Below are 16,409 nucleotides of genomic sequence, written 5' to 3'. Positions count from 1 at the left end.
CAACAGTGAGAGGCCCGCGTACGGCAAAAAAAAAAAAAAAAAAAAAGTGCTGGTGAAATATATTAAAACATGGAATTTAATAAAGGATATGTTACTACAAAACTGAAGGCAAATGTCAAAAGTCATTCTTGAAAGAAAAAATATGACATAAAATTATCTATTAATACAGTAATATTAAATTATTTTTAAAAGTCAGAAAAATGAGGTAGGAGAAAGAGGATGAAAGTTAAGACATGTAAATTCCCTGATCTTATAGAGGGAGGAATCAAGAGCTACTACATTTTTCTAGATAATAATACTAAGAAAATATAGTTTCAAGTATAGTTATAGAGTATCTGGTAACCACTAACTAGAGTTAAAAATAGAATGTATAATTTTCACATCACTAGAGAAAAGAAGCATACAGACCATGTACCCAAAGACAGATAATTAAAGACACAATTATAGAATTATAAAGCATAATGCAAAATTTTAGCATTGTAGGTTATATAACTAAACATAAATGAGCTAAATGATTTGATAAAAGGGCAAAGATTCTCAAACTTGTTCAAAAACCAAAATCAAACTCTGGTGTCTCAGAGATAAAGAGGAAAAAACAAAACAAAACAGGCAAAGAAAAGTATATTTAAAGGGAAAAATTTTAAATATTACATTAAGCGACTTAACTCTATTTTCATAATTAAAATTTACAATAAATATATAACATATTTATGGAGAAAATATTATAACTGAAATATAGACAGCAAAACGAATTAGCCATTATAGTAAATTAAACATGGACTGAGAGTCATATGTAAAATTGATATGTGAAATATCATTGTGATTCTTGTTTTCACAGCTCAAAGAGACCAAAATATAAGGAAATGAAGGATGTAATAAGGGTATTTAGTAGATTTGTGCTAAACTTCATAACATTTTAGATAGCATCCAAACAATAATTACAAAGTATGATCGATGGCCTAAAGTATAAAATCTCAATATATATAATAAAGTATAAGCTGTATGGTCTATATTTAAAAAATAAATAGAGTAGTAGGTACAAAAGTAAATATCCCAACACTTCCAAGTTTTTTTTTAAAAGTATCCTAAATAACTGTGGGTCAAGATGGAAATCAAACTCAGAATACAAAGTACTAAAAATTAAAGATTGTTTGAAAATGACATATAAAAATGTCATGGATTGAGGCCAAAGCTACAGAGACAAATTCAGAGCCTTAAATGCTTTTATTATTAAATATGAAAGAATTTCAGCAAATAATTCTAAGTATTAAAAGAATTTTTTGTTGTTCTTTTTTATCTTAGAAAAACAGAAGGATGAAATAATAAAGCAACAATTAATGAAATAGCAAGAGGATATTTAGTGAGTTTAGTGAGTTGATATGTTTTTAAACTTGATAAAATTATGCTAAATTTCCTCTGGAAACAGTTTATAAAAATGTCCTCTGAGATATTATAATAAATATTAAAGAGTTTATAACTAAACATTGTAGGCAATATTAAAAATTAGAAGATCAACCAGAGTGAATTGAAAATCAGGGCCTTGGGCCAAATCCTGACTGCCACCTGTTTTTTTTTTTAAATAAAGTTTTATTGAGACCCAGACATGCCCATTTGTTTACTAAAATGCTTTACTAAAATGCTTTCAGCTTTTATGCTAAAATGGCAGAATTGAGTAGTTTCAACAGAGTCTGTACGGCTCTCAAAAGTCTAAAATATTCACCATCTGGCCCTTTACAAAAAAGTTTGCTGTTTCATTTCTTAATATGATAAGGAAAGCATAATGCACCATGGAGAAGGGATGTTTACTCAACAAATGATTTAGGGGAAATTGGTTACCTGGAAAAAAATTTTTTTCAACAATGTGGTAATGATTAAATAAATAATGATACACTTATGTGACTTAAATTGTACAGATATTAATATTATGCTTTCAGAGCATGTTATGTTACATGACATAACATTAAAATATTCAAAAAGCAGGATCCAAAAAACACTATGATCTAAAACTCATGTTAAAAGTGCAGGCCCCCACAGATATAGTTATAGTTATGTAAAACTATTTAGTATTATATAAATACTTAGTATTATGTAGTATTATGTTATAGTTATATAAAAATATTATGTATTTGGTACCCCCAAATTTTACATGGCGATTAATTCCTGGTAATAGAATTCTGACTGATTTTCATCTTTTCCTATAATTTTATTTATTTTATATATTTTCTACTATGAAAATATATTTATTCTAAACTTCTAAAAAAGGCAGTAAATGGAATTTATACAACTCAGTAGCAAAAAAAACCCCAAAATTTGATTAAAAAATGGGCAAAGGAACTGAATAGACATTTTTCCAAGAAGATATTCAAATGGCCAACAGGTACCTTAAAACAGGGGCCATGGACCAGTACCCCTCTGCAGCCTGTTAGGAACCGAGTCGCACAGCAGGAGGTGAGTGGCGGGCGAGCGAGCGAAGCTTCATCTGCCGCTCCCCATCGCTCACATTACCGCCCGAACCATCCCCTCTACCCCACCCACCGCCCCCATCTGTGGAAAAACTGTCCTCCACGAAACCGGTCTCTGGTGCCAAAAAGGTTGGGGACCACTGCCTTAAAAGATGCTCAACATCACTAATCATCAGGGAAATGCAAATCAAAACCACAGTGAGATATCATCTCACACCTGTTAGAATGACTATTGTCAAAAAGACAAGAAATAACAAGTGTTGGTGAGGATGTGGAGAAAAGGAAACCTTTGTATGCTGCTAATGGGAATGTAAACTGATATAGCCACTATGGAAAACAGTATGGTGGCGCCTCGAAAAATTACAAACATAGATAGCTACCATATGATCCAGCAATTCCACTTCTGGGTATTTATCCAAAGGACATGAAGTAACTATCTCAAAGTGGTAGATATCTTTTGTACCCCATGTTCACTGTGGCATTATTTACAATAGCGAAGACGTGGAAACAACCTAGTATCCAGTGAGAGATGAATGGATAAAGAAAATGTGGTATATATACAATGGAATAATATTTAGCCATAAAAAGAAGGAAATCTTTCCATATGCAACAACACAGATGAATCCTGAGAGCACTGAGCTAAGTGAAACAAGTTGCAGAAATACAAATATTGTATACTCTCACTTATATGTGAAATCTAAATAAAATGGATCTTACAGAAACAGAATAGATTGGTTGTTGCCAGGGGCAGGAGGTACAGGTTGGGGAAATAAGTGAAGGTGGCCATAGGATATAAACTGCAGTTATATAATTAATAAATTCTGGGGACATAACGTACTACAACATAGTGCCCACACTTAACAATACCATATTGAATATTTGAAAACTGCTTAAGAGAGTAGACTTTTAAAGTTCTCAGCAACAATGACAACAAAAAATTGCTGATGAGGTGATGGATTAATGAACCTTACTGTTGTAATCATTTCACAATATATACATATAACATTGCACACCTTAAACTTACAGAATGTTATAAATCAATTATATCTCAATAAAGTTGGGAGGGGAGAAGGAGGTAAATGCTATAAAATAGTTAAAGGCAAAAAATATAGCCACAAACAACCTGATGAAAATATAGCTGAATATTTAACCAATCTCAGGATACCTGATGAGTTCTCTTGTTCAGCAAGCACTTTTTAGGCATAAAAACTATAGAAGAATTCACAAAAGAAAATATGCATTTACATGGTTATACACACAAATTAAAATTATGTGTACTTCAGAACTACCATAAACACAATTAAAGGGCCCCCTAAGGAAAATGATAATCAGTGCCCGCTAGAGTGCAAGAGATGGCATTTACACACCAGTGATGGTAGTGCAACTGGTACAATTGTTTCTGGGGGATAATCTGGCAATGTCTACCAAGAGCTTTAAATATGTTCACATTTATTAAAAGCCCGGTAAGTTTATCTCAAGATAATAAGTTGCTTCTTGCTCAAAGATTTATGTACAGTAATACTTATCACAGGGTTAATTATTGTTATAATAAAAAAATTAAAACCTGAAATGCCCCACAATAGATTATGTTTAAATAGATTCTGGAACAACCATATGTCTGAGTCTCAGGAAGTCCTATGGAGGTCTTGCAGTGATACCCAAGAATATGACATAATTAAACACTCAGAAAAATAATAACTTTGAAAAGAAAAAAAAATCAAGATATAAAACTGGGTGATTCCATATTTATCTACCCATCTGGAAGGAAATATACCAAAATACTAACCATGCTGATCTTTGGGTGTTGGGAATATGGTTTGTTTAAATTTTCTTCTTTATATATATATCTGAGCTTTCAAAAATTTCCAACTGAACATGAATACATTGTCTAAGGAAAATACAGTCAATGGTTCTTAAACAAAGAACACTCTAAGTTCTGCTCTGCAACGGTAAGTCAGGAAGGTCATCATGAAAGGCTATTGTTTTGTCAAATCTTTAGGATTTGACCTTAACATGTTTCCCCTTCTGTGTTGAAATCAGTTACACTGAAACAGCATAATCTTTTCGATCAATCAGTCACTGACATTTATTGAGCACCTACTAATCCCTGGATCTTGGTTTGGGCTGAAATTGTATGCTACTCCAAGAGTGGGTCACTTTCAAAATTGCCCATCAAGGGGTATAATTTCAGGGTGGGTCAGAGCATTTTACAGGTCCCTGAAAAATTCTGGAACCACTCATGACACTGAACACAATTCTCTGCCCCTTGAGCTGGGACTATATCCCAGATCTCTCTCCTTTCTCTTTTTTCATGCAGGCGTCAAGGAGCAGTGCTTTGGGCCACAGTACCTGCTGTGGCAGAGAATAATGATGTCTGTTAGCAGAGCACTCTTGCTCCCATTTTGATGCCCCAATATTCAGCTGCAGGGAAGTACTTTGAGCACTGCATATGGGTATGCCCTGAGCATGTTTCAAGGTCTCTTTGTGATCTGAGTAACTCAGTGGAAAGACAATGCTTCTCCTGAAAAAGGATGTCCAGTCAGCCACTTTGGAGGGCACACATTTCATTATGGGGCCAGGGTACCACTCACAGAGTACAGAGCAGTCTGCAATTAAATATCATATCTAGCGCTTTCTGCCTAGGAAGTGACTGTTTCAGCATCATGGGGGCAAACCAGGTGCTAGGACTTCAAATGTCAATCATCAAAGACTATTCCTGTGCAGGATGTGGCAGCTAGAATAAACCTCTCTACAACTCACCTGACCCAGAAGGCACAATTCTTTTCTGGGTTAATGGAAACACTAGATTGAAGAAACACAGAATTCTGTAATACGTAGGTGTGATCCTTTGCCTCCTATGCTTTTATACTGCTAGTCTTTTCTGTGCCCTACCATAGCCCATGTTCACTATGCCTGTGCTAGAAGCATTGTGAGGGAGTCTCACATAGAACCTCCAACCCTGGCAGGACTAGTCTTCAGGGATGCTTTGGCTAGAGGCCTTTGCAATGGCCGTTCCTGTGTCACATGTTTGTTGGGGAACGGAGTTCTCCAGGGTCCTGCTCAGTGCCTGGGATCCAGAGACCTGTGTAGTCTAAGGAATATGGGAGTACCTCTTCCCAGTGCTAAGGTCAGTGTTCCACATCTGGTCAGGGCAGCCTATCATCTAAGTATGGCAACATGGCACCCCGGGATCTATGTATAGACTTCAGAATTCAGCTGCTGTAGTCTAAAATCCCTGCTTTGCCTTTCAATAGCTATGACAATAGGAAAGTTGCCCAACTTTTCTAGGTCTCGGACTCCTCATCCATATAACAGGGATTAAAACAAAACAAAACAAAACAAAACCCAGATTACAGGATAGTGTTAAATGAGATAGTTCGTGTAATTCTAATGCACAACAAATACTCAATAAAGGATTGTTTATAAAAAGAACAACCAGCTAACAGTGCAACCAATTTAGAAAATCCCTTTCTCCCTGTGCCTCTGCATTCTCAGCTCTAATATCAGAGAGCTGGCCCAGATCACAGGTGTGACCCCTTAGCCTCTAAACTTCGGGGATTCTCAGATTCTGTAAGTAGACAGAATATCAGACATTGAGGAAACCCAGAAATGCTGGGGAAAGGACCAGCAGATTACACCAGGGAAATCTGAGCCCGCAGCGCCATCTAGCCTGCTCCACGGAGGCCCCTCTGCGCCTGGGTCTCCAACACGCTGGAGCATCTTCCTCTTTTTATTTTTTTGAAGTATAATTACCAGAGCTTATGTTTCACAGTTAATGCTGTCAAGCCTTTTAAACTAATTGGTCTTTTATAGAAAATTTAACTGAAAATTAACACAGCTTTTAATAACATTGCCTTAACTTTAATGGCACTTTGCCTTTCGTTTATAATTGCTCTAAAATTGTCATTTTCCATGTCATAGCTGCCATTTTTTATATTTGCTAGTTTTCATGGTGTAGGTTTTTATTTTTAGTATTTTTCTTTCATGAGGGATGAGAACTATTTGATTTTCTTTTCCATCCTGGGCCTGCCTGGCCTGATGGGAGAGCAGGTGGCATATTCTGGGTCCATTTGCCACGCTGACAGCGGTGCTAGCTCACCCGTTGCGTGGTGGACTATGGACTGTCTGTCTCCTTGTGAGCTAGACTGCCTAAAGGGTGGCTCTTGAGTGGAGTGTAAGCAGTAGAGCCACAGAAGAAGAATTTGTTTATGTAACTGATGTCACATGGCACTGGGCTGCCTGAGAACTCAGCCCTCTCGGTAACGCACCTCAAGGGTTCAGCCCTTCATGCAAGTACAGTTAAGAGAGTAAATCATGTGGTTCATCTTCCAGATGGTCCTATTCTCCAGTCTTACCAACATAAGTTCAGTTACTTCTGGAAGAGAGCCCAGCTCTCTGCCTTGGAAAGCTAGTTACCCTCACCCCCAGCTGCTCTCTTCTGATTTTCAGTGTCAGCTTCCAAGTTACCTTCTAAGACAGCTTTACTCTGACCACTGTGGCTAAAATAGGTCTCCACACCCATTCAAACTATTTTATGTTCTTCAAATTAGTTACCCTTATCTGATATTATTCAGGCACCCACTGACATAGTTACTGTCACTTACCTAGTGACTGCCCACTAGAATGACAGTTCAAACCACACGAGGGCTTTATCTTTCTTCTTCACTGCTGGATGCCCAGCATGAATAATAGTGCCTGGCATTTAGTAAATGCCCAATAATGTATTGATCAATAACAGGAAATGCACATAGAGCTGGCCATGTGCTAAGCGCTGCACTCATTACTCTTTCAATCATCTCAACAGTCCTATGAGGTAGGTACTACTATTATTCCCATTTTAAAGATGAGAAAACTAAGGCACAAAGAGGTTAAGGTTATACAACCAGTAAGTGGCAGTGCTGGGATCCACATGCAAGCAGTCTGGCTCTTGAGTCCCTGACTAATAATTCTTTCTTTCTAGGGAGGGTCCAGGGAGAACTCAAACTGGGGTGAGGGTAGGGGAAAGTGGGTGCTGTGTGGGAAAGAAATCTAAATACTCATGAGCCAGTTTTACCAAGAGGCTCCCTTTCATCTTTTTCATGTGTGTATGAGCATCAAGCTGGATCATTCTGAACAATACATTTCTTCTGTTCTTCTTTTTAGAGGCATATACCCATAAGCATAATTATTCCCTCTCATCATGTGTTTCTGCTGTTGATTTGAAGGAAAAAGCCAGGAGGCCATGTCTGTAACATCCCTAGCTGTTCTAGGAATGCATGTGATGAATCAAAACATTATTCTTCTTCACAAATGAAGCAGTGAGCAGCAGGAGTTGAATTATGAAGGACAATATTCAGAGAGTGTTTAGACACATGATTAAATGGCAATTTGGGAAGGAGCGCTAGAAAAAGGAGACCACAGACATCTAAAGAGATGTGCGTGTGGATGTAGTCATACTGCTTGTAAGCGAATGCCTGAGATGGAAGCTTACCTCCAGCTCCCGCTGTTTGGAGTCTCACTTTCTCAATTTATATTCCTGCCAACCCTTTTAGTTCCTTCTACTTACTGCCTTGGTACGAGATAATCTCCTATTTTTTTCATAAATTAGGGTTGGGGTGGAATGCCAAGAAATCACAAGTAATCAGAAGGTCTAGATCCAATTGGTTCTGTTGAACCAGATCCAATTTGAGACCTCACTGTGGGACTTGCTTATCCTAGACAATGAAGACAAGGCCTGGAATAAGTGGATAGGCATTTTGAGTAATGATTTGAGAAGTCACAACAGTGGATCAGTTAAATAGGTCTTGCTTCAACACTTGAAGCAGGTTTATTCACATTATTGTCCAAAATAATACTGTCTGCAATAATAATGAAGCACTTTGTACAGTTCTGGACCCTCAATAAATTATGCTGCTGATGATCATGACAATGACGGTTACTAGATTCCTGATACCGCTTTTTCCCAGGCTGGAATTGAGAAGTGCTGCTTTGCTAGCAGACTACTGTATTCATACACGCCTTAGCCACCTTCTCCCAAACATTTTCGTTTGCATTTCAAAGGAGATTAGAGACAGATTTTTTTTTAAATGTCAAACCAATCTACTTTGATTTCTCAGCTGAGTTTCTCTCTACAGTGATGCTGTAGAGAGAATGGTGCAACTCAGATCTCGATGTGTCACTCACTCCCACCCTATGGCCACAGTGTGCCCCCTTGACTGTGTAGAGGTGAAGTGCTTTGGTGCTTAAAAACAGTTTTATTCCTTGGAACCAGGGCTGGCTTCATGGGTGTGTGGCCTGTGTTGTCACCCAGGGCCCATGCTCAGAAGAGGCCCTCATTTGGGTCAATGCCCTGCTGTCACCCTTTTGAAATTCTTAGTAACTTATGAAAAAGTAGGCTTTCAAATTATGTAGCTGGTCCCACCTGGAATATACGGCAGGTCTGATCTGTGGAAACAAGTTTGTAAGTTTGGATTTTTAAAAATTTGGATCGAGTATTTTACAGTGCTGAAAACAAAATCGACTATAAACTGTTTCATCGTCCTTTAGTGAGAACAGTCTTCTGAAATCTGTCTGATTAGGATCAGAAATAAAATGAAACTTCTGAGGAGATGAATTACAGAAATCTGTGTGAAAGGGGACTTGGAGACTGCGAGGACTATTACAGAGAATACAGCACTGTAATAAGCACATCCTGTTGCTTCCATCATGCCCTCTGGCCTGCTTAGGGAGTTTGCCCAAACTAAGCCCAACATCACTGGCAGGTAGAAAGGTGAGGCTCAGTATCCTCAGACCATCAGAAAGGTCATGAGCCCTGGCAAAGCAAGACGGCCTTCAGTAAGGACTGCTTTCTCTCCTTCTTGGCTTGGCAAGCAGTGGGATGGCATGAAGCCCAGTCAACCTTAATTCAGATGAATGTTGTTTCATATTTATTTTTAAATCTATAATTCTGATTTTTCACTAAGATATGCTTGTAGTTGGAACACATTCAGGAATATAGAATAACCTAAATTAGTCTTAAAAAGCTTTATGCTTTTTCTTTCCTCAAATAGAGGTCCTTCTGGGATTAGCTTTAATGAACAGATGAGAATAATGCATAATTAGCATATCAGTTGTTTAACACATGCAGGAGAATAGCCTGCTTTTTCTTTTTTTTTTTTTTTTTTTGAGAATAGCCTTCTTAAGCATTTGAAGAAATATACGTGTATACAAACTCTCTGGGCTACATTTATGGTTTTAATGGATTCAGTAAAACTCTTTTTTTGTGGTTTCTTCAAAGGTCAGTTTTTATCCAGCCTATGTCTGTATTTATAAAAAGAGCGAAGTTGAGAATTCCCAAATAAAAAGACTTTTCTAATACAATAAATAAAGCCACTCAGTGGGAACACTTCATAATCTCCATTCTAGTCTGCTTTGCCTTTTGTAGCTCACGATGGCTTCTTTAAGACGGGACCTACTTTTTAATTGTCATTTGATTTTGGTCTCACAAGTGAAAACACAAATGCCTTGATTGTTTGATGCATATCAAGTTATAAAAGAAACTGAAGATGCTTTGGATCCCTGGGCCAGCCCACCCTCCTCTCTCTGCCACCATTCTGCGCCTTCACTGGGGCAGAGAACAGGCCAGGCCTTGCCTCACACCCACGCCTCTCCCAGGACTGAATCTCAGTGACTGGCAGTGACCTAGGAGACACCTTTGACACTCTGTCCTCTTCTGCCTTTGCTCATATGCAATCTATTCCCAAGTCCTCTCGATTTTACTGACAAACACCACTCAAACCCATCCACCTTCCTCCAGCCCCGAGGGCTCTACCCTACTCCACGCTACGAGAGCCCCTTACTCAGACTTCCCGCTGCCTTCTTGCCTCCTGAGCCATCCTCCACAAAGCTGCGCAGGCAATCCCCTCAAAACGTAAACCTGATCACATCACTTGCCAACTTAAAACCCTTCAACGCCTCCTCACTGCTCTTAAGAGAAAGACCAAAAACATGAAAATGGGTTTCGAGGTCCTGTGGGTCCAACTCTGCCTTGTCCTCCCCTTCCCCTCTCTCACTGAGGTCCAGCAACCCAGGCTTTCTTTGCCTTCTTTGAGCCTGTCAGGTACCCTTCTCCCCACCAGGTCTTTACCTTTGCTGTCCTTCTTTGGGGGATTCTCTTCCCCATAAAATCTCCCATCTTTATTGCTCAGATCTTGAGCAATATAAAATATATATTCTTTCTTTGGAGAAATCTTTCTCTGATCCCGAGACCACATCAAGTGCTTCCCTCTATTTACTCATAGCCTTCCTTGCACTTTCAAGAATTTATAATCAGACGGTTATCTGTGTGCTAATTTAAATAACCTCAGTATCCCCTTCCAGACGGCGAGCTTGGTGTGGTTCGGCTCTCCAGGGTAGTTCAAGCTCCAGCCCATGCCCCTCATGCACTGGAGGCTGGAGGCGCTCTGTCCCTGGGTCCCCATGTCCCCCACCTACTCACCGCGCTCATGAGTGAATCCAGGACGCTGACGGCAAACGCTGTCCCGCATGCAAACGGCTGCGTGAGGTACAGCTCTGTGTCGGGGTCATCGTCATCGTCTTGGTCCAAAAACTGAACATTTGTATCGTTCACTAGGAAAAGCGTAAAGTAAGAATTAGATCAAAAGGCCACATGCGGGCAGCAGAGTCAGAGAAAGAGCAGGCTACTGGTTTAGAAACACTGAAGTCACTGGAAAGGAAAGAAAAGCATGGGAGAAGCTGTTGATGGAGCTCAGGGTGGGGGGGTCGGTGGGACTCAACGGACTGCTCCGAGGTGCTTGTTCAAGGTTCCCAGGCCTGGAGAGCAGTGACGTCAAGCAGACGTGCTCCACGGCAGGCTGGTGGAGCTGGTGGACAGTGCTGGTCAATTCTTTGGTATAGTTTTAGATCGTGACGAAAAACACTCTGAAGCATTTTTTTGGTAGCTAAGTCCTTTGAGAGATGGACATATTTTAAGGATGAGGAGCCATGAGTAGCCATGCTGAGATGGGAAGTTTAGCCACAAGGGAAAGAAAGCAATTTATTGAGAGTGAAGAGCAACAGACTGGGAGCATAGCAAAGGCAAATAGCAAGGAATCCACCCTCCGGCACCATCCACAGCCTGCCCGGGGTGGGGGGATGGGTCTGGGTGTGCCTGGTGTCTGGCCCTTAATCCAGGCCCAAACCCAACAAGTCCTGCTCAATACAAAGGAGGAACCCCTGGCTGTCTCCAGCTGCTTGCTGACAAAGATTTGCTCTGCATTCCGAGGTGCTTGGGGATGCCCACGTTCTCCCTTTCCCCTCCTAAACAGCTCAATCTTTTATGTGCTTCAGCTCAAGCAGACGCAGCATTTGATGTTGTATTTCATTTCCATCTGAGGATTCCTCAAGGACTCCTCTGGCACGCACGTGCAGCCTGATTGGTTGTGTCACCGAGATGTCTTTAACTTATTAAAAATTAAATGACAAATTAATTTCCGTTCCCATCTTGGCATCAGAAATGATCAGTTTTGCAGAGCAAGTAATGGCGGGGAAAGTGTGTGGTGGGGGAGGAGATGAGCGCTTGTGATTTCTGGAATAATTATGGTGCTTTTAGGAAAAGAATAGGTGAGGTGTCCTTTTTCTGATTCCTTTCTAAAGGTATCAGCAGCTAATTCTCTTTCCTAGTTATTAATTTTTTTTTCCGTAAGGAACTTTTGGGATAACTTCTTTTGTTGTTTTTGTTGTTTTTGTTTTTGTTTTGCGGTACGCAGGCCTCTCACTGTTGTGGCCTCTCCCGCCGCGGAGCACAGGCTCCGGACGCGCAGGCTCAGCGGCCATGGCTCACGGGCCCAGCCGCTCCGCGGCATGTGGGATCTTCCCGGACCGGGGCACAAACCCGTGTCCCCTGCATCGGCAGGTGGACTCTCAACCACTGCGCCACCAGGGAAGCCCTGTTATTGTTTTTAACTTTTGTTTGTTTATTGTATGAGGCAGAATAAATAATAGGACAAAAGGCTGGGTATGGAATTATTTTGTTTTTTTGTTTTGTTTTGTTTTGTTTTTTGCGGTACGCGGGCCTCTCACTGTTGTGGCCTCTCCCGTTGCGGAGCACAGGCTCCAGACGTGCAGGCTCAGCGGCCATGGCTCATGGGCCCAGCCGCTCCACGGCATGTGGGATCTTCCCGGACCGGGGCACGAACACTTGTCCCCTGCATTGGCAGGCGGACTCTCAACCACTGCGCCACCAGGGAAGCCCATGGAATTATTTTTAAATGACACCATCTTGTTTCCCTAGAGAAATATCCTAATGGGGGAAAATCTTTGCTCTCTGTTCTTCCAACGTTTATCATGTTTGGGTCCCCACTGTCCTCGCAGTGCTTGAGCTACAGGCTAGTAAAAATGCAAAACCCAGGATGTGACAACTGGGCTTTGAATCCAGGCCCTGTCACTAACTCCCCTGAGCAAAGCATTTTATCATTCTACACCTTAGTTTCTCTCTGTAAAATGGGGGAAACATTACTGGCTCTCCTGAGGCTGTCAGGAGGCTCCTATGAGATTCTGCTCAGTGAACCTGGCCCGGCACCTTGATAAACGGTAGCTGCTCTCATGATTTCACGTTCTGTCCATGTTCTGTTTACACTATGAAAATTCCCAGCTTCCCTCTGCCCCTCTCAGAAGCATGTAAATAAGGCCTTGCTCAGGGATCCTGCCAGGGTCAGACGGTAGCTTTTCCTCTCCTCCCTTCATTTACCCAGAAGCATGCTGTGGGCCACAGTTTAGTCTTCCTGCTTTGTGAATGGGAAAATGTGAACCTGGGACAAGATGCAGAGGCACCTGGTTTTAACTACCTGTAAGAGCTGAGGAGGGCATACTGCCTAAAGCAAGTGTCGGTTATCCCTTCTCATGACGACGGGGAGGGTTTGGTAGACTTGACAGATGACTGGAGAATGTCAGCCAGCTAGGGATTCGAGTCTTTGGGAAAGAACTCCAAGGCAGGAGCCAGAGTTCTGGGTTACCTAGTCTCAAAGGGAGAGCAGCCGGTGTTACCCGAAACCTATTTCACGGGACAGTAATTATGTGGTTGCTAAGAGGTGATGAAAACAGTCACCCCAAAATGTTTGTGATCAAATACAACTGGGAAACAGGTTAAATAGCTTCAAACAGATTTCCTTCTTGTGGAACTTCTAGGAAGCCTGGACCCACTAATATCAACTGGGACTCCCCAAGTGCGTGAAGACTGGAATATACTATACAGTTTAAAAAACTTGTTTGACCTTGAGCCACCTGTGTTTTTTAAAAGGCATTTTACTGGCCTAGTGTAATGCAGAAGACATCTCAGAACAGGTAGGTAAACAGTAAATATTTGTGGGGATGGGGGAGGTGAGGTGGTCAGAGGATGATGGTCTGAGTGCTAAAGACAGTATGACGAGTAGGAAAATTGGGCTTCAGGCAGAAGGTGAGGGTGATGTGAACACACGGAAGGTTCCCTGAGCTCATGAAAGAAATCTGGTGGGGGACAGAGGCTTCAGGAGACTCAGTTATGCTAACTGAACACTTGAATTGTTGCCTCAGATTGGGGGCACCACGCTTTTTCTCTTCTACTAGTCACAAATAAAGATATCCCAGTTAGCTGGCAGCGCATGAATTCCAAATAGACAAAGAAATTCCTGGCAGTGGTGATACTGAAATGCTGCTGAAGTTTTCTGGGACAGAGACGTTTGGATGAATTTTCCCACCAGAAGTCTGGGCCACACAAGCTCCCTGGGTCCCTTACCACCCTAAGGTTCTGAGAAGAGCAATCCAGAAGCCTACGCTTTTAGCCAACTTCTCTAAACATGAAAAAGACACCTGTCCTACTGTTGGAAACAGACAATCGTGTGGCACTCCTTGACCTGAGTGAATTTGTCCTGATAGATAGCTACATCGACAATAATGCTGTGCTGAATGGTGGACGATGTATTCCTTTGTTTCCAGACACCTGGCAAGCAAGATTACTGTGTTAAAAGCCTGCTCTATTATTTTGAAATATATTTTGGGGCCAAGAAAATGGCATGTTAGTTTCATTTGTGAGCTATTTGAAGGCAGATGATCCCTACCTCTCGATCTACCCTCCATCGAGCAGCACTTGCTTTCTCTATTTAGAAGATCAGTCCCCAGTTCTGAGACCTGCTGCTGATGGGTGCTTTTCATAAAGCTATTAACCAAGTCATGGGGAATTGTGGAAGAGCCTGACAAATGCCGTCACGACCACAGGCCTTCATCTTCTAGATAAGTCTGCTCCGAATCTCCCAGAGAGGGCTCTGGGCCAGCGGAGTGGGGGTCAGAGTGCAGGGCTGGGCCTTGGTGGCTGCTAAGCTCATCCTCTGCATCCTTTCTTAAGACCTGGCTTTAGTAAGAAAGGGTCCCCTACGAGCTGGCTGCTTTTATGGCTTCAGAACCAGAGCTTCTGAGAAAGGGCTGAGTAGGAAAAAAAAGGCAAATAAAGTCAGAATAAAGGAAAATAAACAGCTGGAGGGAAGGCACCGTCTTAGGTTTCTTATCTTAAAATTTTTATATTTCTCCCTTGACTTCCTCTGAGAGCTGTGAAGACATGTCAGTCAAACTGACAGTGTGCTGGAAAGAGGAATAGAGGAAGGAGGTGGGAGGGGAGCAGGGGGACACACGGAAGAAAAAAAAAAAAAAAAAAAAAAGGCCCAAGCCAAAGAAAATGAACTAGAGCAAAGATGCTTTGGAAACAACTGCCAGGTCAGATGGGTGTGATCAAAGGTTTACTGATGCTGTGTGGGGAAAAAATCATTAAGGAAGGCTAGAACAAGACAGTCGATTCCAACCAGAGCCACAAATAAAACACATTCAAAGCAGTGCCATGGGGTAGCCTTTCCGTTACAGCCGGTGAAATAAAAAACAAGCTGATGATGGTTGGAAACACGAACCACAAAACAAAAGGAGATACTGATGTGAAAGAAAACAGTGCTTCTTACCCAGTTCAGTTATCATTAGAATGTGCGTCCCACTGTTTTTTTCCTGATTGACTGATACCAAAGGCAACTTGCCAGGTTTAGCTAATGGGATACAGCAGTTAAGGGTTGGGGAAAGGGAGTGGAGGAAAGTACAGAAAAAGAAAAGAGTGAGGGAATAACAGAGGAGACATTCTAAAGTAAAGGGACCCAGGACCACAGGTAGTTAGTGTTTATCTTCGGGGGAAGAGACCACATAGCAGTTTTGCAAATTCACAAATAGTAGCAGGGAGTGCCATGGCCAGGTTAAAAGCTGGATCCCACTGGCCAATGATCATGGCCCTCAAAACCCCATCATTTTTTGGACCAGAGTGGCAGTCACTGAAAATGGCCTTTAGCTGAAAAGCTCAACTAGAATAGATGAAATGTAAAATTATCACATATTAGCCCAATGTTTCTACGCAGTTCTCAAAATGGGGTTGGCTTAGACCTGAGGCTTTGTACCTCCAGGGAGGGACCTTCCACAGATGCCTCCAATGAGAATCACTGGAAAAAATCCTTGGACCATACCTTTCCTCCCTTCCTCCCGCTTCCCTAATGTATGCCCCAATCTCAAACCCTTCATCTCATGCTCCTTTGAAAACAGTGACCAGCGGAAGGAAACTATCTATTCACCTCAGAGGAAAGATAGATCAGTTTTCCCTTGGGTCATCTGTCATATACCCATACCCTTCTCCAATCTCCCCCCAGACAAACCCCATTAGAGCCTACCACACTGAAAGAGCTAAGACTCAGGCCAACCTCCTTATATCCTGCATGGTCGGAAAAGAGGACCAAAAACATCCACCCAAAGCTGACATTCACTCCTACCTAGTTCAGTGATGATGGGGATGTTGACCCCAGTTGTGATGGAGGGCTGGCGTAACATCCCATGTACCGGGCTGTTATCCGGAGAGGATCTGTCCATTCCTGGAGGTGTGAACCCTAGTGGGAAGGAAAGAGAGGAAGAAGAAAAATCAGAAATGTGGAAACTTTG

General features: G+C 41.5%; 1 protein-coding gene across 6 annotated transcripts in view; it reads right to left on the bottom strand.

Annotated features, from left to right (window-relative positions):
• KCNMA1 (potassium calcium-activated channel subfamily M alpha 1) overlaps positions 1–16,409 on the bottom strand; it is a 757,357-nt gene that overhangs the window by 20,197 nt on the left and 720,751 nt on the right. For all 6 annotated transcript variants that reach the window (XM_081250585.1, XM_081250584.1, XM_081250583.1 and 3 more), the window contains 2 exons: positions 16,244–16,357; positions 10,918–11,048 (listed from right to left, as the gene is read on the bottom strand). In XM_081250585.1, the coding sequence (XP_081106711.1) occupies positions 10,918–11,048; positions 16,244–16,357 (245 nt within the window). The remainder of the gene's footprint in view (positions 1–10,917; positions 11,049–16,243; positions 16,358–16,409) is intronic.

Source organism: Mesoplodon bidens, assembly GCF_964165515.1.
Source record: "Mesoplodon bidens genome assembly, chromosome: 1".
NCBI classification, from domain to species: Eukaryota; Metazoa; Chordata; class Mammalia; order Artiodactyla; family Ziphiidae; genus Mesoplodon; species Mesoplodon bidens.
This window is presented reverse-complemented; position numbering and strand designations above follow the sequence as displayed.